Here is a 20,680-nt window from a genome sequence, read left to right as displayed (position 1 = left end):
GCGCCAAGGCAGTTTTGAACAATCGAGAGAGAAAAACTCGAACGGGATAATCGATAGTTTGATACCAAGATTTTTAAGTCGGTTAAGGTATCGTAAGTGACGGAGGATGGATTTCGAAAGTCCGGATGTAGAAAAAGAATTTCCAGGATTATATGCATCAGAATCAGCCAAGAAAAGTAACGAAAGTGACTGTACGTATCATAATTTATCAAATTACTTAATTGTTCCAAAGGTACGAACATTTTAACGAATAAGGTTATGCATCTGTCATGCGAGCTACTATAATCAAGTACTGTGTATCGTTTTTTATTCAATGACACGTTTTAATTAAACGTTAAAAAAAATTGTGTGCATATATTTTTAGTTAGCGATGAAGGTGGACACGAAAAACATTCCAAAAAAGAACTTCTCGGCGGTAAACGAAAAGAGAAGAAAGATCGAAAGGATCGAGGATATGCCACCTTAGAAGGTGAAAGTTCCCCTGACGAAGATCAAGAAACAAAGTAATGTTTTCCAAAAGATTTTCTACAAATTATGTTTTCAATCCATTATCTCTTTGCCTATTAAAAATCCATTCTGTTTTACCTGTTATCCTTTAAACCTGTTATATTTACATCTCTTCTAATTTTAAGTACTTTTCATTATAGTGAATATCAAATGACCCTTTTCCTTTGAAATTAAAATTGCATCACAAAGTAACTTTAACTTTCACATATTGTTGGCACTGTTATGTTAATTAAACTTCATATCGGTGTAAAATTAGTTATATTGATTATATTACTCGTGCATACTAACACAGTTTTAAAAACAGTTCCTTTCAAATGGAGAACAAACTTATTACAAATATTTATGATTTGATATTATTAATTATTTTGATCCTTATCTCTGTAGTAAATGTATATTTTATTATAAAAGTTATAGTACTTTATATTCAGAGAAGTGATAAGTAAACCATAAAGAGAAATGAATAGATTGTAAATTATGATGATAATAATAAGAAATATAAATTAATTGTTTTATATGTTATATACAACTACTTTATTACTTGAACTAGCATATGATTTAACTCACAGAAGTCCTTCAAAATCTAAAAAAACCAAAGCTTTTAAGTTTCCATCGAAAAAAGAGAAACGTGAAAAATCTAGAGAAAAAGAGGGCAAAGAGAAGGATGGGGAAAAAGAGAAAGATAAGAAGAAAAAGGACAAAGATGAGAAGGATGTAGAGAAAGAGAAACGTAAAGAAAAGGAGAAAGATAAAGCTAAACAAAAATTGAAAGACCGTAAAAAAGGAAAGCATATAGGAGAAGATGGGTTAGACATTGGAGGTAAAAAAAGATATGAAAATCTGTTTTGAAAATTTTTAATCCTACATTAAATAAATTTCTTTTAGAGGAACAACCAGTGTTTGGTGTTAGTCTACATTTAGCAGTGGAAAGAAGTCGCTGTCACGATGGTGTTGAACTACCCTTGGTTGTAAGGGATTGCATTGATTTTGTGGAAGAGCATGGTATGAATATAGAAGGGCTGTACAAAGTTCCAGGAGTAAAATCAAAAGTTCAATACTTGAAAAAGTTATACAATCATAGAGAAGCAGTGAATATGTCTGAATTTGAACCCATAGTAGCTACAAGTTTATTGATATTATTCCTTAGGTCTGTCACTGAAATTTTCATTTCAAACTTTCAAGTAAAAGAAATGAAAACAAAGATTTTACTATTATAGAGAGTTGCCAGAACCTGTGCTGGACAACAGTGAAATGATATCTCGGTTTGAACAAGCGGCATCGACAAAGGACGTTGCTCAAAGAGAAGCACAATTAATACATCTAACTCAACAACTTCCTGAATGTAACAAAGTTCTTCTTGCATGGGTTATACTACATTTAGATCATATTACAGCACGAGTATGTAGAAAACTGAGTATAATATGCACACGCACATATATACATATATATGTTTCATGTGAAATTTGATTTCAGGAAAAGACAACAAAAATGAATGCTCAGACAATTTCAATGACGTTAAGTCCTGTGTTACAAATGAGTCACAGACTCTTATTAGCATTGTTGCTTCATTGCAAAGCTCTGTTTCCGAATGTACAGTTAACAAAATACGTTCCACCGCTTTCAGCCGGCTGTGTTAATCTTCCAGATACTGTAGAAAGTATAGCTGCTGAATTATCTAAACAAGAATCGTTGCTTTCACAGATACATATGCAAATGAACGCCGGTTTTGTTACTAAATCGCGTGAAGAGCAATTATGGGAAGTCCAACGTATGATAACGCAATTAAAGGTGAGTTTTTATAAATATTTATAAAAAACTATACTAGAACTTATTAAGTTCCATTTATCTTTTTAGAGAAAATATAAAACAGTTCAAAAAATGGAAGGTGCTGTACAGAAAAGCTTAGACGAAGAGGTAAAACTGAATGATGAAACTGCGGTGGAATTAAATATTCAGAAGACAAAGACAGAAGAAGAAGATGCAGAACATGTAAAACCTGAAACACAAGCATCTACTTTGACATTGAAAAAAAATAATAAAGCACATGTTCCCGAAAACAATAAAGACTTAACAAGTACAAATACTGTTCAAAATGAACGAAACACTCATACATTTGACAAGGATATTGTTGATTCTGCCGAGCCATCTGCAGTTGTATCACAATCTAATGAACAAGAAAGTACATCTAGAAGAAACGAAAATGGTACGAACCACGAATGACGTCGTATTGTTTTCCAATGATTAAATGTAATTATGTTATTTTAGTTTTAGTAACAAAATCCGAGCCTGAAAATGCTATAGACAAATTAAGAGAGAGTTTAATTTATGAAGAATTGTTAAATATGCAGGCGTTACTAAAATCGCGGATAAATCAAGAAAGAAATGAAATAAAACGACTGATGGAAATGTTAGCCGAACGTGTTCCAGAGAAAAAGAAACCAAAGGAAAGAGTACATTCGCCGAATGAAGCAGAAATGACAGCTATGATTCAATTAGTCAAAGAAAATCAATTACTTGAAGTACATATAACCCATATCATACGATACTTATCATAATTCTACTAATTTCAAATATATATTTATATTGTACCTGTTTGTTTTAGAAAAAGATGACTACCTTGATCCGGAGTATCATAGAAGAAAAAGATGCCTGCATCGAGCTCCGTGTTCAATTAGCAGTCCATCAATTAGCAGCGAAAACTTGACCATTAAATAAGAATTAATATTCTAATGTAACTAAAGAACAATACACAGATTGTGAAGGTATGTAACATGTTTTGCACAGATTGAACATATATAGTTTATAAGATGTTACTACAATCATGTTTTCTTGACTTATTCTATTCTCTTGTAAAATAATAAAAAAAGAAAAACATACTGAACATGTATATGTATATATTTGTTTATAGTGTTAGAACTTTTCAAATGTATATACATATATTTTACGTAGATATCATGCATTTGATCATTACAATAGCAGTATAAATAAACAAATGCATGTATGTTTGTATTTAAACTACATATGTTTTACATGTTTATTTGAAATAAGTATATTATTTTATACAATTTTAAAATAACAGAGTGAATGATAGACCAAACGGTTGCTTATCCATAAATACTTTTATCAACATCAAATAACATTCAATATTGTGTAGGCGAAATAGCATAATATTTCAGAAATCAAAATTTTATCGTGGAATGTAGGACAAAAAAATATAATTTTACAATCGTATTTTTTTTTTTTCTCTATGTTAATACTGTAGAATATATTACACTTTACAACGATCACTTTTGAGTGAAGTATTTGCACAAAACAAAATATAATCAAAATTGTATTAATCATACAAGATCAACGTTAAATAGTATAACATGGCGCTGACCCTTTCAGCATAAATTCTGTACAAATATTTTTAATGTTACATGTTTCTCAACATTGTTCAAACTTCATATTCAATGTTTTCATACATGTAATAATTTTATTTAAATTTTTCTTTAAGGTTTCGGTAACATAAATAACTTTATTGGTATCGTACTTACATTTTCAACATACTATAAACATTTTACTATTCTTTTTCGGGTCAGGCCTTTCTATTCTTACCATCTTTCATTTACATTTTTTTTTTTTCTTTTTCATAAAAGGTAATTGAATTATAGAAATAAGAAAGATTAATGACGCGAATCTCTTGGATAAAATTCAGCTAGAGTACTAGCAGGAATTCGTTTAAGCATCTCCTTAGGGAAGATACGTAGCAATTGCCAACCGATATCCAATGATTCAAAAACGGTACGATTTTCGTAACCTCCTTGAGAAATGAAGTTCTTCTCAAACTTGGAAAGGAATTCTAGGTATAACAGATCGTCTGGCGTTAAGGCTTCCTCACCAACAACAGCTTTCATAGCTTGTACATCTTTTCCAATAGCGTAACAAGCATACTGTAAGAAAATAATGGTTGATTTTATAATACTGTGTAGATTTAAAAATAATTTTAAAGAAGGTATCACCTACCAATTGATTAGATACATCAGAGTGATCTTTTCGTGTCATACCCTCGCCAATAGCAGATTTCATAAGTCGAGATAAAGACGGAAGTACGTTCACAGGTGGATAGATTTGTCTGTTATGAAGTTGACGGTCCACATAAATTTGACCCTCAGTGATATATCCAGTTAAATCAGGAATAGGATGGGTAATATCATCGTTTGGCATAGTTAGAATTGGAATTTGGGTAATGGAACCATTTCGACCTTCGACACGCCCAGCTCGTTCGTATATGGTGGCTAAATCGGTGTACATGTAACCAGGGAAACCACGACGTCCGGGTACTTCTTCACGGGCAGCTGATACCTCACGAAGAGCTTCAGCATAAGAAGACATGTCAGTGAGTATAACTAAAACATGTTTTTCGCATTGATACGCTAGAAACTCGGCAGCGGTTAAAGCAAGACGCGGAGTAATGATTCTTTCAATGGTTGGATCATTGGCCAAATTCAAAAAGAGGCACACATTCTCCATGGAACCATTCTCCTCGAAATCTTGTTTGAAGAAACGTGCAGTTTCCATATTTACACCCATAGCTGCGAATACAATAGCAAAATTATCCTCGTGAGAATCCAGAACTGATTTTCCAGGCAATTTTACAAGACCAGCTTGGCGACAAATTTGTGCAGCAATCTGTAAAATGAAAGTTCAAAAAAAAAAATCAAATACATTAATAATGAAATAAATATATATTATCTATATTTACCTCGTTATGCGGTAAACCAGCAGCAGAAAAAATAGGAATTTTCTGACCACGAGCAATAGAATTCATAACATCAATTGCTGAAATACCGGTCTGAATCATTTCCTCAGGATAGATACGCGACCATGGATTAATAGGCTGACCCTCGATATCTAAGTAATCTTCAGCAAGAATGGGAGGACCTTTGTCAATCGGTTTTCCTGATCCATTGAAAACACGACCCAACATATCCTCAGACACTGGAGTCCGAAGAATGTCTCCAGTGAATTCACAGTGGGTATTTTTTGCATCGATACCAGAAGTACCCTCGAATACTTGAACCACTGCTTTGGAGCCAGATACTTCCAAGACTTGACCTGACCTGATCGATCCATCGGCAAGTTTTAATTGAACAATTTCTGCGAACTTTGGAAATTTGACTTCATCCAATATCACCAATGGTCCATTTACACCTGATACTGTTTTATATGCTATAAAAGTAAAAACAGATTTTAAATATTAATATTCCCAATTTATTTGATCATTTACAAAACATTAACATAGAAAATTTTATTTATACAAATACATGTATATATTTAATAACAATGCAAGCATAATAAAAAGAAATTTATCAGTATCTCTGTCCACAGTCACATGACGGATCTAACATACTCTTCTGAAAAGTTTGATGTATAATTAACTTGGTAAAGCATACAAGTTTGACATTTCAAAGTACATACTAATAGCTAAAACAAGTTTTTTCATTTATCATAAACAATTAAAAGGCAAGTACTTTTGGGATCAGCTGATTAGTTGCAAATCGATCCACTGCTACGCCCAGTTTACGTCGGATGCTTGTGATTTTTCCGATTTACATTTATCTGTTTTACTAAAATAAATGTAGATACTTACTGAGCCGTGGCTGCGAAATGAAATCTCTCGAAACAGCCATAACATGCTCTTTCACGGCTTGGCGTTCTCCAATATTTTTAGGATACATTTTGTCGAACGGTTTCCCTGATCTGTTACCTCGATCAAACAGCAAAAGGTACTACTGCTCGCTACTGCTGCTACTTCAATGAAAAGAGACGGACTAAATATAAGAGTGGGGACAACTTCGAAAATTAAATTCAAATTAAAGAAAATAGTGCCATATTCTTCAAAATAACAGAAATTAGTTAGAAATATTAACGCGAATGAAGAATAAACTTTTTTATTAATTATCTCACCTCCTTGTTTTACAAAATACAAATTACATGAACTTTATTTTAGCAAATTGATAAATATAGCGAATACTAGTCACTCGACAAAGACAGATGTAATGGCACGTGCGATCACGTGGCTTACACTAAGCAATTCATTTCATATTTAATTGAAAGCAAATTATTTTAAAACAAGCAACTGAAATAAAAATGAAATATGAAAAAATATATTAGAATTATATCCAAGGAAAAATCGTGACATTTAATTGCATAAATGGATATTATTTAAGTTACCTATCCACTTGCCATAGTCGCGGCTTATTTAAATGCAAATACTTTATTTTTAGTATTCGATAGAAATATTTCTAAATTTGGTAATTAATTTTATACAAGAATATTACAAATATTTAAATTATTATATATTTTATTTGTTTTAAAGAATAAATTGCGTGTTAATTATTATTCAATGATATAAAAAATTACTATCAGGTAATAGACTAAAGTTATTCCGAATTTTGTATTTTTAATTACTTTAATATTTATTTAATTGATTTAAAAAACAAAATGTCATAAAATTCGTCTATTTTAAACCTTGACCTAATCTTATTGTTAGTTTGGTTTCCGTAGTGGTACATACTGCTTTTACCGATAATTTCGCGCCGAGAAGGCGCGAGTGTGCAGTGAGACACGGTGGCGGCTGGTTCGAGGATATACGCGAATTTAAAAAGTTCGTTTTATTTAAAGTGGTGTACAAAAATTTCTTAATTTCTTTTTTTTTTAATGCTATACCTTGCATTATTTATAAATTTCTTTGTCAATAATTTTCTTTTTATCGTCGTTCCACTCGACACTGTGTTCTCGTGCTGCACTGACAGAAAAATACAGTATATAAAGTGAACCATGGCGGCTCTTAAACGTATAATCGACCTATCAAAAAGTCTTAAAACAGTGGCGACTACGTCTCGTCCTTGTTTGCAATCATCGAAAAAGACCTATTTTACGTACGTGGATGAACCTTCTATGCCAATACCAGACAAACAACCTTGTTGGCTGAAAACTGCTGATGAAGCCATCGAGAAAGCGGAACTAGATTCAGGTACAATTAATTGACGATATTTTTGAACATATCATGTGTAAAAATTTTCATTTCGGTATTAAATCGATATACTAAACATTGATCCACTTGGTTCTTTTAGCAAAATAGTATCGTGTTAATTAGAACTATTTTTTTTGCAAACTAACCTCGAAGGATTGCGATAATAAGGATCAGTTGTTAGTGGTTTGCCACTACTTTAACATAATTCTTCATCTGTCTTGTAAAATCTAATATTTACGTTTTGAAATTGAATGAAATATTTTCCAAATGAAGGTGGATCTAGAATAATTTTTAATTAAATCTTACCTTTAGCATTTCTGTTAAAATATGTAATGAGATTATGTAAATTTATTTGTAAATCTTAAAAGAAACAAAAATTAAAAAAGAAAATAGATGAAACAGTGATTTTACATTAGATCGTATTCAACTTGACTGCATCGTACGTGGATAATGTTTATTTTATGCAGTCATTTTGGCGCTCTTTTATTTTAATTTAAATTATAGCGTGAAATAATCAATTTCAAGTATACTAAACAACACATTATATTATCGCTGTTCGTTAATGTAATAATATTTTAAATCAACCGATTTGTTTCTTCTGTTCCAAAATAATTACGAAGAATACGAGTTGACGAATGCATTTGAATTTAAATCATGTTTAATTTAGAAAGATATTGTTCATTACGTAATGTATTTTATATACCGTGTATGTACTCAACGAACATAAATTACCGATGATTGACTTAAAGAGAGTCGGATTGTAGTAGCATAGAAACAGATGCTGGAATATCTTTATAAAAAACATGAATAAAATGTTTCTCCGATTGCTATGTCATTTCTTGTTTTCGATTGATCGTCGAATACTATATTTATACTGCGCACTGTATAAGAATGAGAATGATCTTTGTCTCTTCCACGTATCCAGCTGCATACTTATCGTTAACATTACGAAGTCAATTGTTTATTCTAAATAGATAAATAGTTCATTACGTATTAAATTTCATTTATTTATAAAATCCCAAAGTCAGGTTGAATTTTAATGCAAAATGTTTTTTAACGTTTTCCAGTCTCATTCAATCAATAAAATTATCTTATTATGACGAATAAAAATAAACAATGACGAAGGCTCGTTTTGGTAAATAACCCAATAACGTAAGGATTGTTTTATTATTAATATATTATTGATTGAAAATCGTAGAATTATTGGGAATACAACATGACTTCTGATTAACGGTGAATCAGATACGCCAAGGATGATAAAACGTATCGCCTTTCATGACGATGCCTTTTGTTGCACAAAACGATCATTGTTCTATATATGCGATCGTTATAATCATAGCAAGTACTTAGCTTTCGTTATCGTTGCATCCGTTTAAAAGTTAATGCGTTACTAATGTAGACAATTAAGTGATTATCATTTGAATCGCGAACCAAAGTTACATCGATTCTAATCGATGTTAGGTATTACGTAATATCGGAGATGATCGAATTCGAATGAAAGAAATTTATTATTAAAACACTTGTTTACCGAGCTAGAACTGTCGAATATAGAACACCACGAGAAACATTGACCTCGAAACGCATACGTAAACATGCAACTATGCGGCTGAATATCTTTGCTGATGAACATTATTTCAATTCAGCCTCTCTATATGATATAAATAAAATAAAAATCTTAGCTAAAAATTTTATTAACGTTACAGCAGCGTGTCTCGTGTATTCGATTCAAATGGATTCTTTTTCTGCCAAATGGAGGGACCGCAAAGGTCAAGGTTGACCCACCTATTCAGCCAAAGAATGAATTTACCGAAGGGAATGAATGTTAAATATTACCATACTATTTAACCTTCGCATAGCAGATACAGGATCATTTATGACCCAGTTACAGAAATAAATCGTGCAAAATATATACCCATGTTTACTTCTTTTTTCCTAGTCAGAATCAAATGAATAATTATTATTGCTAATTTTGTTTTGCAGATCAAGCGGTATTCGTTCAGGGAGCGGCAGCGACGCCGGTCGAATTATTAAGGGCAATGACTGATTATGGTGTACGATGCGACGTTAGGAATGTACGATTGTATCATATGCATCTAGAAGGCCCAGCTCCATACGCAAAACCGGAAATGGCAAGTACGTTATCGCAATCTCGTTGATCGATCGCTTTTATTTGCGGTACGCTTTATCGAAGATAACATCTAATCCCTTTCAACAAGGAGATTTAAGTGAGATTTTGATAGATCATGTTATTACCAATTACTCTATACATGTATGTACGACAGCAAATCTAGAGAATTAAAGTTTTCAGGAAATCTACATCGCCTGTTAGATGATAAGCTGATAAAGAAATACCTTCTGTTTGGGCGCCAGTTCAAATCCACGTGGACGAATTTCATTTTTATCCTTTTTACTTTTTTTTCTACCCGTAATATATTTATATCGCGAGTAACGGAGATTATACTTGTAAATTTGTATGCTCAAAGCGACGTATCTGTATAAGTAGGTTCGTAATGACACGATTTATCAATATGCGAAATCTCGGAGAGAGATACGCGGGAAGTTCCCCTTTTCAAGTGTGGGACGTATCTTCTCAGAGTACCAAAATTTTATAATTTGATTACGTAAGCATGGTTGTACGTTTATGGATTATGACGCTTTGCATACAGAACATTTCAGGTCTATCAGCTTCTTTATCGGGGGCAACGTAAGACCGGCTGTTCAGGCAGGTCACGCTGACTGCATTCCAATATTCTTACACGAGATTCCACGAGTGTTCGACGAAGGATACGTTAAACCAGACATCAGTCTTATACACGTATCACCCCCTGATGACAAAGGATTCTGTTCGCTCGGTACTAGCGTAGACTGCGTAAGAGCTGCCGCGAGTAAATCAAAACACATCGTAGGTAAATTTTCAAATTCATTCTTACTTAAATTATTATAAAAATGCTTGTTGACTTTTTCTTGAAGAACTTATTTTTAATCGACCGCTTACAGCATTGGTGAACAAGCACATGCCAAGAACATTTGGCGATGCCATCATTCATGTAAGTCATTTGGATTTCGCCGTGGAACACCACGTTCAACTTCCGGTACATCCTGTAAAAACACCTTCGAAAGAAGAACAGCAAATCGGTAAATATATCGCTGAGAATTTAGTAGGAGATGGAGCTACCTTGCAAATGGGTATCGGTAGCATACCGGACGCGGTGCTGTCGCTTCTTGGCAATCACAAAGACCTTGGAATTCATAGTGAAATGTTTAGCGATGGTGTAGTAGATCTGGTAAACAAGGGATGTATCACGAATAATCGTAAGACAATGCACAAAGGCAGGATCGTTGGCTCGTTCTGCGTTGGTTCACAAAAATTGTACGACTTTATGCACAACAATCCTTTCATTGGTAAGTCCATTTTATTTGTTCAATTAAATTCAATGGAAAAATAATATATGAATTATTGGTTACAGAAATGCTGGTAGTGAATTACGTGAATAATCCAAAGATAGTAGCGAAGCAACCAAACATGACAGCCATCAATTCCTGTATTGAAGTTGATATCACTGGTCAAATTTGTTCCGACAGTATTGGAACTAAAATGTATTCCGGATTTGGTGGACAATTAGACTTCATCACAGGTGCAGCGATCAGCGACGACCATTGCGGAAAGCCTATCATTGCGTTACAATCTGTTACTTCGAAAGGTGTTAGCAAAATTCAACCAGTCTTAAAATTAGGTATGTTAAAACTATTCTTAAAGAGGAACTATTCGATATTAATTTATACTTATCGTTCGAAGGTGCTGGTGTCGTTACGAACAGAGCAGTCGTTCGTTTCGTGGTCACAGAGCATGGAATTGCTAGTTTGTTTGGTAAAAATCTTCAACAACGAGCGTACGAACTGATTCAAGTTGCCCATCCCGATCACAGAGAAGCATTGGAAAAATCAGCATTTGAACGTCTGCACGTAATGCCAGCGCCATAAGCATTTCTAAAAAAGCCACACGCAAAGGATATTTCTAATAGCATTTTGCAATAGTTGTTAATACGCGCGTAACGTCGATCTGCGTTTGAAAACAACTACCATAAATATTTCTTGATTTCATGTAACTGTTTTTTTTTTTTTTTTTTTTTCTTGCCAAGAAAAGAATAATATAGATTCGAGGAGAAAAAAAAAAAAGCCGATTAAGAATATTATTAATTTTATTTTAAACGAACGAGACATACTAGCTTTTGAAAATTAAAAAAGAATCTTTTAGTTTAAATAAGTATTCAACGTTAAGAATATCGCTGAAACGGTGTATAATAACAATGAATTAATTTTATATGAAATTTAAGAAACGTTCCTCTGTACAATGCAATTACTGTAACGATTGGAAGTATATGGCATTTGAATCAGTAAATTAAAAATGAAATGTGTATATTTCATCATGATTATTTGTCTACCTGTTTTACTGTATAGCGAAAAACTGAAAAATCGAATGCCGCCAAATGCGACGTTCAAATACTTATCGTGGAGATGGCAACGAATCTAATGTGATCTGATGTTAACTGATATTTGAAACTAAAGAAATCTTTTAGATTATGTGTCATCTAAATTTTACTGTATTTGATATATATATTTTATCGTTAATCAAGTACCGACAGATATTTTTGGATAATTATTATTTGACGTGTCCATACATTTTCCGTCGAGATGTTTAGTCTTAATTTTCGTCGAAATTTAGAGTCAACATTCTCGAAAATTATACCAAAAAATCCGTTTAATATTGGCGTTAGATACGTATTACGAGAACCTTTACAACCCTTGAAACGATGTCCACGATGGGTTTGCGTCGAAGACGCAGTGAAAATTATAAATTCAGGTATTTATGTTTGTGACTTTTGGTTCGTCAAATACAATATTAATATTAATCTATAATTAAAGAGACTCTCGATTACCCTAAATTCATTATTTCAGAGCATTTAGTTTTTATCCAAGGAGGTGCAGCAACACCTAATGAACTGATACGTGCCATGACCGAGCATGGTGTTTGCAATAATTTGCGTGGAGTACGATTGATTCATATGGGTCTCGAAGGAGATGCACCATTTGCAAGTCCTGAATTTGAGAGTACGACATTCTATGATTATCGTGAACGTAACAAATCAGTCGAATTAGTCAAGATTAAAATTAATCTTGGGTAACAATTATATATTTCAGAGCACTTCAGATCCATAAGTTTTTATATCGGAGCGAATCTTCGGGAGGCTGTGAACGAAGGCAGAGCGGATTATATCCCAATATTTCTCCACGAAGTACCGAAACTTTTTTATGAATCAAGAATCGTTCCTGATGTCGCTTTGATTCACGTCAGCTCCCCGGATGCCCGAGGTTTCTGCTCTTTAGGTGTAAGCGTGGATTGCACGCGTGCTGCTCTTAGTACAGCCAAAGTTATCATTGGTAAGTAATAGGCATTTAATAGTTGTTAGCAATTTTATGAAATGAAAATAATATTTTTTCTCACCCAGCCCAAGTCAACGAACACATGCCAAGATCATTCGGAGATTCGGTCATTCATTCTAGTCATATTGATTGGGCAGTAAAATATAATTGTCCTTTACCATGCGTAGCCAGTAGTACTCCACCTAATGAAATTGAACAAGAAATTGGCAAGATCATAGCAACAAGACTGGTGGATGATGGAGCAACTTTACAGCTTGGTATTGGGAATATACCTGATTCTGTTCTTTGCTCTCTTGCCAATCACAAAGATCTTGGTGTACACACGGAAATTTTTGGCGACACAATGGTAGATCTTGCGGAAAGGGGAAATATTTCAAACAGAATGAAAATTAAACATAGAGGACGTATGGTCACTTCTTTGGCTATCGGTACCAAAAGAGTGTATGACTTTTTACATAATAATCCTTTCGTAGGTGTGTTGAATGTGTAACTTCTTAACCACATTTATAATATTTAAAAGTATTTTTCTTAACTTTATAAAAATATTTACTTATATAGAAATGCTTGCCATCAATTACGTGAACGATCCACGTGTAATATCGCAACAACCAAAAATGACTGCTATTAATTCATGCATAGAAATGGATATCACTGGTCAAATATGTTCCGATAGTTTAGGCTGTAAATTGTATTCTGGTTTTGGAGGGCAACTTGATTTTACTCGAGGTGCTGCGTTGGGTCAAGATGGTCGAGGAAAAGCTATAATTGCATTCCCCTCGGTTACCAGCAAGGGAGAAAGTAAAATCCAGCCTGTAATTAAACTCGGTACGAAATTACGAAATTAAATTTACGTAACAAGATATCTTGTTCAGTTTATACTAAAAATCATTTGTTGTTAAACAGGTGGTGGAATTGTAGTAACAAGAGCACACGCCCATTATATAGTTACCGAACATGGAGTAGCTCAACTTTTTGGTAAAACATTACGACAAAGAGTGAATGCACTGATTCAAATTGCTCACCCTGATCACAGAGAATGTCTTGAGAAAGCAGCATACGAAAGACTTAAAACTAATCCAACAAAGTATTTGTAAACTTTTGAAATACTCGAGATGATCAACCTTCAAATTATGAATTGTTAACGCGAAATCTATTATCAAGCATATTTTTGTTCATTTACAAGGTGATTTGTATTTTTAATTCTTATTTAAAAGTCACATATACAAAGACACTATGTATGTACAAATAATGTTTTAATTTATAAATATATTTTACACTTAACGTATAATCATACTAAAAATTAATACCTTCAGGTAACGTTCCCTCCCGACGTCTTCTCTCAACATTTTCATAGTAGTCTGAGAAATTAACATAAGGCTTGATTCTAGCATTTCTGTTTGTTGGTCTTGCACCAGGAGGATACATGTCTGATGTAGACGAGGATTCAGTTGACATATCTGAATTCTCTTCCGCGATACCCGTACTCGAATAAGTCTCTGACGTTGTTGTTGGCGGAGCAGATTCTACAATTGGATTAAATCTAACTGACTGATTAGTTGGACTTTTCAACGCATGAGGAAGTGGGAAGTTGAAATTCCGTACGAGAAGAGTTATATCGTCTCGTTTACCGGTAGTGACTGTACTTTTAGAATTGCTCATATTAATGTCATGATGAATTCTTACAACTTTATCTACAACAGCTTGAGCAACTCCAGTCAAAGTGGACTGCACCTGAAACTAAAAGTTAATTAATTAATTAATCGAATTGTTATCAATCAATATTTCAATTGTTTTATACCTCTTGAACTGCAAAATTAATCAATTTTATATTAACTTGATCTACTCCAGTTACTTCTTCTAGTGATTTATAAAGACCTCGAGACATAAGCAACAAAAATTTGCAAGAATCATCAAGCTCTATTCCTCCATGAATTTCAGGTTCAGCGATAACTGGTTCGGCCGCAGCAGAGGCTAATTCTTCGAATTCTTTGTATCCTCCTTTGACGAGATAGTTTCCAAGACAACGTGTATTTTCTTGATTACCAAGATGAGATCCTTTAAATTCAATTATTATAAAATATTTCGTCGCTGACTAGTTACAGGGCTGTAGTGAGAGATTATTGTGTATAACTTTATTAAATTACCCTGTCTTATGGAATCAATGTCTAGTCCTAAATGAGACAATCTTAGTAATTCATCTTCGTTCCTCAAATCATGGTCCACGCTTAATTGTACAACCCTTAGAACTTGATTACTATCTGTTTTACATAATAAAGCTCTACTATCACCAACATTTGCAACATACAACTTTCCACTGTATATAAGAGTTAAAACTGCACTAGTTCCTGCTGACAATTCACAGTTTAGTGCATTTAATTTATCAACCTGTATAAAAAAAAAAAAACTCATAAATAATATTTATAGGTTTCTAAAATCATTATTAAGCCGAGTCAACTAACCAAGTGAGGAAACTTTTGATATGTTTCATAGGAATTTAACCCATCCGGTATATCAAACTGTAAGCTAGCTCTTTCAGCCAAAAGGTCTCCAATGGAGTCTAGGTATCCTCTTTCAACAGCTATAAATGCCTGCCTACAATAATTTCCTATGATAAGCGCTTTATTAAATATAATTTGAATTAATTTTTGTTGTATTCTGTTACCTAAGAACTTCTTTGATTTCTTCATCACTGGATTTACCATTCAACTGTCCAAGTAAAATTTCAGCAGCCATTCGCTGCATAGCAAAGTTTGCAACCTTTGTCCCTTCGTGACCATCAAATACTCCATAAAGAAATGTTGAATCATCATAACGACAATGAAAGCTACAATCTTCAAACGGATGTTCTTCTTGTCTATATCCATCCTCGCGATAAATTTGATTCGTAGAAAATCCTACGCCTATAGATATATTTAGGAAATATTACCATGTTCATCCTTTAGGTTATACGAGTGAATCACTACGCACCCGACTGTTTACATACTGGTAAATCATCCGTCCAACTGAACTGGGTGTCCTGGAAAGGTATTAAATTAGGGCGTTCTGCCCTAGTTGGCATTTTTAAAGAAAAAATAGTAATTTTAATACTGTTTCAAATGATTTATATATTTTGACTTACGTTTGTAACATATCGTATTTACAGATCCTCCAAACAGTGATGCGCAGTCGTGGGATTTTTTCTCATTAGGATACATCTATGTATATGTATACGTCAAAATCTACTGGATTGTTTAGAAAGTTCTTTTGAATTTATTAAATTTTAGTTCAATCGATTTTCTCTCTTTTTTTTTTATTTTCAACTTGGTTAAATATACCACCGCATACTTTTTTTCGCAGCTTACATTTTACGAATTTATTTCAAAGTATACAACAATTGCTGTATAATGATAACGTATAAATTAATTTCTTCGAAAAACATAGATAAAAAAACAGCGGACATTTCTTTGAAATACAGTTACAAATAAAAGATTCACTAAAATAAGCTTATAGGATCGTTTAAAAAGTTGTATGTTTATATTTCAATATTATGAGGGTGTAACAGACATTGTTTCTAAGCACTATCATTTAAATTTCCGATGGTTTGATTCTTAAAATCACAGGAACACTAGTGCATGGTAAAATAGCCAATTCTGTGACCACAGCTGTTACCAAATCAGCTGGCGTAACATCGTACGTGATATTTAAAAGATTCAATGACTTTCTAGTCTTCCAATTTGCAAGTAACGATTTCTTCGTTCCAGTTTCATAGACTTGTGCGAGTTCATCTGCATTCCCTATAAACGTAGAAATAGTTATTTAAAAAGAAACGGATATTCATTTCTTTTACTTACCTAATTCATTGTAGACTATAGAATCTGTTTGCACTCGTTCACAAGATTTGTGAGTTTCACAGGCTACTAATACAGGGATATTAAAGGCTCTTGCCATTAAAGCAACTTGAGCAGTACCAACTCTCGACATTACAGCGCCGTTGGCTAATATCGCATGAGCACCAAGAAAAACTTTACTTACCTATTTATAAACAATATTATTATTGGTCGTGATATCATAAGTTTCATCTAAAGTTAGAAAAGATCAGTGCCGATAATACTTACTTCCGGCATTACATAACTTAAAGCATTGATTAAAATGTATGAGCATTCGATTCCACTTTTTGCTAACCGTCTAAGTTGTTCTTTTCCTTCGAGCCATGGTCTTCCATCGACAACAATAACTCGGAATTGCTTTCCCGCCGTGTGAGCGTCTAACAGTATTTTATGAATCAACGATGAACTAAAAGTAATAGCGGTTGTGTTACCAATACCAATGTATAAAACGCATAAAAACATTTTAAAAAATGTCTGAACACTCACTAGCCATAAGTAAGAATAACATCTCCATTGGATATTTTTGTTTGAATGGTTATTGATATTGCCTTATCGGCAAGTTGTATTTGTTCAAGAATATAAGTATCTATTGCATTAATTAATTTATTTTTTGCCTAAATAATACCGTTTTATATTAAATTTTCAAAATATGCGTTTTACAGAAATGCGTTTAATTGAAAATATTACTTACATCTATATCAGACAATGCAGCAGATAATTGTGTCATTTGCCATTTTAAGTGTCTCAATGCATTTTGCATAGAAACAGCTAATGGCCTACAATGATGCAAGTATGCTATAGATTCTTGTAAAGTTGCTTCAAGACCCCTAATAAAATCAGCTTGCGATGGTCGTTCGAAATCCTGAATAAGTTGTTTTACAGTGGCCAACAGTGCAACACATCTTGCATTACTGCCAACGATCACTTTATTTTCATACTGTGTACCTAGCCTGACTATTGCAGGATGTATACTTGAATTGACAAAATGTACATCAACAATAGCTTGTTCTCTTTCGTGATATAAATGTTTAAAGAGATTTATCTCATGAGAATTATCTTTCTGGACAATTTTTTTAGGCGTTACAATTTTCTTTTTAACTTCTTTTTCACCAGTGATTTGCTTAACCGATTTATTATTATACTCCTCCTTACTTTTCACTTTACTTTTTCCTTCCAAATGCTGTTGCTTCGCTGCTCTTTGTGCTTCTTGTTTTGCTCTTCTCTCAGCTCGTAACTCCGCTTTACTTTTACCTTCGATTCTACCTTCTGCAGGTGCCTGATCCTCGGGTATCTCACTGTTTTGTTTATTTCTTTTACTATCAAGAGGTACACTTTTATTGTCGGAAGTATCTTTATTTTCAACCTTATCGGATTTAGTATCTTCACTTTCTACCTTGCCAGGTTTAATATCTTTACTTTCTATTTTGGTAGATTTAGCTTTTGCTTTGGCAAGTGCTTTAGCAGCTTTCTTGGCTTCGCGTTCAGCCTTAATCTCTTCTCTCGACTTTTCTGAGACGTTTACTTTATTGTCAGTCATTTCAGACGATGTAATCATTGGGCTATTATGTTCAAGGTTTTCTGTAAAGAAAAAGCAGCAGTATATTTATACAAATACTAGTATTAGACAGAGTATTTTACTCCCGGTATACTCGCATTACTTATGGGATGACCTGATTAGTATCACGTACTGTGCGTGCTATTTCTTGATATCCCGTCCGCCGCTACACGATTCATCTCCGCTTCAACATCAACGATACTAAACTCTGTTACTAATTCGGTCAAACGGCTCAAATCGTTTTCTTCTGGCTTGCTATATTTCGCCAAAATTGGGTCAATAATAGAAATGTATGTATCACAGCAAAAATAACAGCTGCATTGCATCCAACCTGTTTTATTATCCTTTCGTATTTGCTGAGCTTTAGATTTTGTTAACGTTTTTATATCTTTCGTATCGTTATCATTAACAACTTCTTGATTATTAATTGGTTCAATAACAAGTGCTGAATCTTCGCAATATGATTCACAATACGAACAACAGTTCTGAAGCTGTTTTGCTTTATTCTTTTTTCGCAATCTCCGAGCTTTCGACTTTGTTATAAGTTCTGGCTGATCTGTGCTTTTTGCAGTAGCGAATTCTCGATTTGATACGGCAACTATGTCTTTGACCAAATTTTCTTTTTGCTTTTCAGCTTTACGAGCGTCGTGTAAACGCTTACGGCGAAGATGTCGTGCTGCCGAACGTGTGAAACACTTTGGTTGATCTTTTTCTATTAACTAGAAAGAAAAAGAAATTGTTATAAAATTAAATTACTACCGTTTCTTATAGTTTTATATTATGCTTAGTGCTATTAAAAAAAGCAAATTATTTAGCAGCACCCAAGAGACAGCTAGAAAGCATTAAACATAAAAAATATAAACACAACTCAACACTAGCAGTGTAATAATGTTATAAAAATAAATTCTTAATTAAACATAATAAGCATGCGATAAATACATAATAATATACATTTAAATTATAAGTAAGTTCTTAAAAGTATTGATTAATTAGAAAAATAATCTTACAATAGAAAAAGAACAGAATAAAAAACTCTGGTACTAATTTGAAATATATAAATATTTACGGACATGTTCCTCTTGGTCCATCATCATTGCATCAGTTTTCAATCATGGACATAAAGAATATTCAGCTGAAAAAATTAACATAGTATTAGAAATTAACGGATAACAGAATATTAAAGGTAGAAAGAAAAGGAAGGCATTTTTAGGTAAATGAAAGTTTAATGTTTAGCACCATAAAAGCTGCTCAGCTGTACCCTTATGTGATCAGCTTTTAATATCATAACAATGATCCAATGATAACATATTTTAAACATTAAAAAGAATAATTCTCAAGAAACAAACCTTGTACCATAATATAAATAAACATATTTAAAATCTTGCAAACTTTATAATAACAAGATTAAAATACATATCCTATTCCAGATGTCAGAAAGTAAATATGCAGCTATCTGGCATTAACAAAATGCATTGTAAAAAGCAATATTGACTGTTGAATAAATTAATTGTTGAAATAAACAGTACATTGCATAAATCTATTTTATGTGAACGTAAGCATCTGCAAAACTTTATAAATAATTCTTGTAACATGATAAAATCTTTTTATATGAAGATTTTATTGTATTTTATAAACATTGAATTTTCATTTCTCTAACCTATCATATACACCTGCCTTTAGTTGCAATTGTAATACTTTTTGGTTTGATGTACTTCATAACCAGGTCAAGTACCTTTTATCTTATAAATATAAATATATATATGTTTAGTAACAATACTAGATGCTGAAGAAAAATAATCGTTCACTTTTACTTAATTTTTACTCATGAACTCATTTTCTTCGTCATATTGTGGAAAGTAGTGGATAGTAACAATGCTTCCATCTATGAATACAATGTTGCATTAATAATTTTATTAAATATTTCTCATGATTTCTATTGCATTATTGTATTTATACTATATAATATTATATACATTTCAATTTATAACTTTGTTATGTCTAAAAACCGATGTAATCATTTTTTTAGTATAGGTATATGTTATTATAGGAGTTTCTGAAACAGCTGCGCAATAAATATATATTTTAAAATACATACATCAAAATCCTTCATACGTTCTTTAGGTTTTTTAAAGTGTTTATAAATCTTTGAAAATTATTAACATTTATTAATAATTTTGGCTTATTTTAAAAAGACCGCCATAAAGGTGGTACCCCAGCGCCATCTCTCCGAAAACGGCTGAACCCATTCACCGAATAGTTTCCGCGGTTCTTCGATAGATGGCGCCAGTAGTTCTC

The 20,680-nt window shown here is 32.8% G+C and overlaps 6 protein-coding genes and 1 long non-coding RNA gene across 15 annotated transcripts; 3 read left to right on the top strand and 4 right to left on the bottom strand.

Annotated features, from left to right (window-relative positions):
* Window positions 1-49: 49 nt before the first annotated feature.
* On the top strand, window positions 50-4,141 carry Rlip (Ral interacting protein). The gene is made up of 9 exons (XM_034338103.2): window positions 50-191; window positions 365-503; window positions 1,074-1,324; window positions 1,390-1,651; window positions 1,722-1,902; window positions 1,978-2,292; window positions 2,359-2,707; window positions 2,770-3,023; window positions 3,107-4,141. The coding sequence occupies exons 1-9, from the start codon at window positions 107-109 to the stop codon at window positions 3,206-3,208; spliced, it is 1,938 nt and encodes a 645-aa protein (XP_034193994.1). The 5' UTR covers window positions 50-106; the 3' UTR covers window positions 3,209-4,141.
* On the bottom strand, window positions 4,070-6,474 carry Vha55 (V-type proton ATPase subunit Vha55). The gene is made up of 5 exons (XM_034338104.2): window positions 6,454-6,474; window positions 6,137-6,294; window positions 5,249-5,715; window positions 4,510-5,175; window positions 4,070-4,436 (listed from the first exon to the last, which is right to left on the bottom strand). The coding sequence occupies exons 2-5, from the start codon at window positions 6,222-6,224 to the stop codon at window positions 4,170-4,172; spliced, it is 1,488 nt and encodes a 495-aa protein (XP_034193995.1). The 5' UTR covers window positions 6,225-6,294; window positions 6,454-6,474; the 3' UTR covers window positions 4,070-4,169.
* A 609-nt stretch (window positions 6,475-7,083) lies between these two features.
* On the top strand, window positions 7,084-11,653 carry LOC117610548 (succinyl-CoA:acetate/propanoyl-CoA:succinate CoA transferase). The gene is made up of 6 exons (XM_034338108.2): window positions 7,084-7,522; window positions 9,503-9,655; window positions 10,189-10,428; window positions 10,520-10,924; window positions 10,990-11,256; window positions 11,319-11,653. Exons 1-6 carry the CDS (start codon window positions 7,327-7,329, stop codon window positions 11,501-11,503), a joined length of 1,446 nt encoding a protein of 481 aa, XP_034193999.2. The 5' UTR covers window positions 7,084-7,326; the 3' UTR covers window positions 11,504-11,653.
* Window positions 7,320-8,668, bottom strand: LOC143305854 (uncharacterized). The gene is made up of 2 exons (XR_013063067.1): window positions 7,829-8,668; window positions 7,320-7,749 (listed from the first exon to the last, which is right to left on the bottom strand). It is a non-coding gene; the product is annotated as an uncharacterized LOC143305854 (long non-coding RNA).
* Window positions 11,654-11,711: 58 nt separating the features above from the next.
* LOC117610549 (succinyl-CoA:acetate/propanoyl-CoA:succinate CoA transferase) lies at window positions 11,712-15,379 on the top strand. The gene is made up of 6 exons (XM_034338109.2): window positions 11,712-12,383; window positions 12,479-12,631; window positions 12,722-12,961; window positions 13,030-13,437; window positions 13,523-13,789; window positions 13,868-15,379. The coding sequence occupies exons 1-6, from the start codon at window positions 12,215-12,217 to the stop codon at window positions 14,056-14,058; spliced, it is 1,428 nt and encodes a 475-aa protein (XP_034194000.1). The 5' UTR covers window positions 11,712-12,214; the 3' UTR covers window positions 14,059-15,379.
* Window positions 14,179-16,022, bottom strand: LOC117610546 (TGF-beta-activated kinase 1 and MAP3K7-binding protein 1). Its single transcript, XM_076691006.1, has 7 exons — window positions 15,932-16,022; window positions 15,627-15,864; window positions 15,424-15,556; window positions 15,109-15,349; window positions 14,763-15,019; window positions 14,272-14,701; window positions 14,179-14,195 (listed from the first exon to the last, which is right to left on the bottom strand). The coding sequence occupies exons 1-7, from the start codon at window positions 16,020-16,022 to the stop codon at window positions 14,179-14,181; spliced, it is 1,407 nt and encodes a 468-aa protein (XP_076547121.1).
* On the bottom strand, window positions 15,772-20,266 carry eIF2Bdelta (eukaryotic translation initiation factor 2B subunit delta). Of its 9 annotated transcripts, none has more exons than XM_034338101.2 (10): window positions 20,118-20,266; window positions 19,452-19,517; window positions 18,519-19,104; window positions 17,522-18,408; window positions 17,317-17,444; window positions 17,059-17,236; window positions 16,795-16,975; window positions 16,083-16,737; window positions 15,932-15,980; window positions 15,772-15,864 (listed from the first exon to the last, which is right to left on the bottom strand). In XM_034338101.2, exons 2-8 carry the CDS (start codon window positions 19,455-19,457, stop codon window positions 16,529-16,531), a joined length of 2,175 nt encoding a protein of 724 aa, XP_034193992.2. In that variant the 5' UTR covers window positions 19,458-19,517; window positions 20,118-20,266; the 3' UTR covers window positions 15,772-15,864; window positions 15,932-15,980; window positions 16,083-16,528. The 9 variants fall into 9 exon arrangements, with proteins under 9 accessions (XP_034193992.2, XP_034193987.2, XP_076547149.1 ...); XM_034338096.2 differs by having other exon boundaries at window positions 19,456-19,517; XM_076691034.1 differs by having other exon boundaries at window positions 20,081-20,216.
* Between the last annotated feature and the right edge of the window lie 414 nt (window positions 20,267-20,680).

This window comes from Osmia lignaria, chromosome 11, assembly GCF_051020975.1.
Source record: "Osmia lignaria lignaria isolate PbOS001 chromosome 11, iyOsmLign1, whole genome shotgun sequence".
NCBI lineage: Eukaryota > Metazoa > Arthropoda > Insecta > Hymenoptera > Megachilidae > Osmia > Osmia lignaria.
Note: the sequence above shows the minus strand (reverse complement) of the source record. Positions and strands in the feature narration are given on the sequence as shown.

Coding starts and splice junctions, on each gene's coding strand:
- Rlip (XM_034338103.2), top strand. CDS start 107: ATGGATTTCGAAAGTCCGGATGTAGAAAAAGAATTTCCAGGATTATAT. Junction 192..364: donor GAAAAGTAACGAAAGTGACT/GTACGTATCATA, acceptor ATATATTTTTAG/TTAGCGATGAAGGTGGACAC. Junction 2,293..2,358: donor GTATGATAACGCAATTAAAG/GTGAGTTTTTAT, acceptor TTATCTTTTTAG/AGAAAATATAAAACAGTTCA.
- eIF2Bdelta (XM_034338096.2), bottom strand. CDS start 19,479: ATGATGATGGACCAAGAGGAACAT. Junction 19,105..19,455: donor TGATGGACCAAGAGGAACAT/GTCCGTAAATAT, acceptor TTTTCTTTCTAG/TTAATAGAAAAAGATCAACC. Junction 16,738..16,794: donor TATAGTCTACAATGAATTAG/GTAAGTAAAAGA, acceptor CTACGTTTATAG/GGAATGCAGATGAACTCGCA.
- LOC117610548 (XM_034338108.2), top strand. CDS start 7,327: ATGGCGGCTCTTAAACGTATAATCGACCTATCAAAAAGTCTTAAAACA. Junction 7,523..9,502: donor GAAAGCGGAACTAGATTCAG/GTACAATTAATT, acceptor TTTGTTTTGCAG/ATCAAGCGGTATTCGTTCAG. Junction 10,429..10,519: donor TAAATCAAAACACATCGTAG/GTAAATTTTCAA, acceptor GACCGCTTACAG/CATTGGTGAACAAGCACATG.
- Vha55 (XM_034338104.2), bottom strand. CDS start 6,224: ATGTATCCTAAAAATATTGGAGAACGCCAAGCCGTGAAAGAGCATGTT. Junction 5,716..6,136: donor CATTTCGCAGCCACGGCTCA/GTAAGTATCTAC, acceptor TTACTTTTATAG/CATATAAAACAGTATCAGGT. Junction 5,176..5,248: donor CTGGTTTACCGCATAACGAG/GTAAATATAGAT, acceptor TTCATTTTACAG/ATTGCTGCACAAATTTGTCG.
- LOC117610549 (XM_034338109.2), top strand. CDS start 12,215: ATGTTTAGTCTTAATTTTCGTCGAAATTTAGAGTCAACATTCTCGAAA. Junction 12,384..12,478: donor AGTGAAAATTATAAATTCAG/GTATTTATGTTT, acceptor TCATTATTTCAG/AGCATTTAGTTTTTATCCAA. Junction 12,962..13,029: donor TACAGCCAAAGTTATCATTG/GTAAGTAATAGG, acceptor TTTCTCACCCAG/CCCAAGTCAACGAACACATG.
- LOC117610546 (XM_076691006.1), bottom strand. CDS start 16,022: ATGCCAACTAGGGCAGAACGCCCTAATTTAATACCTTTCCAGGACACC. Junction 15,020..15,108: donor CATTGATTCCATAAGACAGG/GTAATTTAATAA, acceptor TTGAATTTAAAG/GATCTCATCTTGGTAATCAA. Junction 14,702..14,762: donor TTAATTTTGCAGTTCAAGAG/GTATAAAACAAT, acceptor ATTAACTTTTAG/TTTCAGGTGCAGTCCACTTT.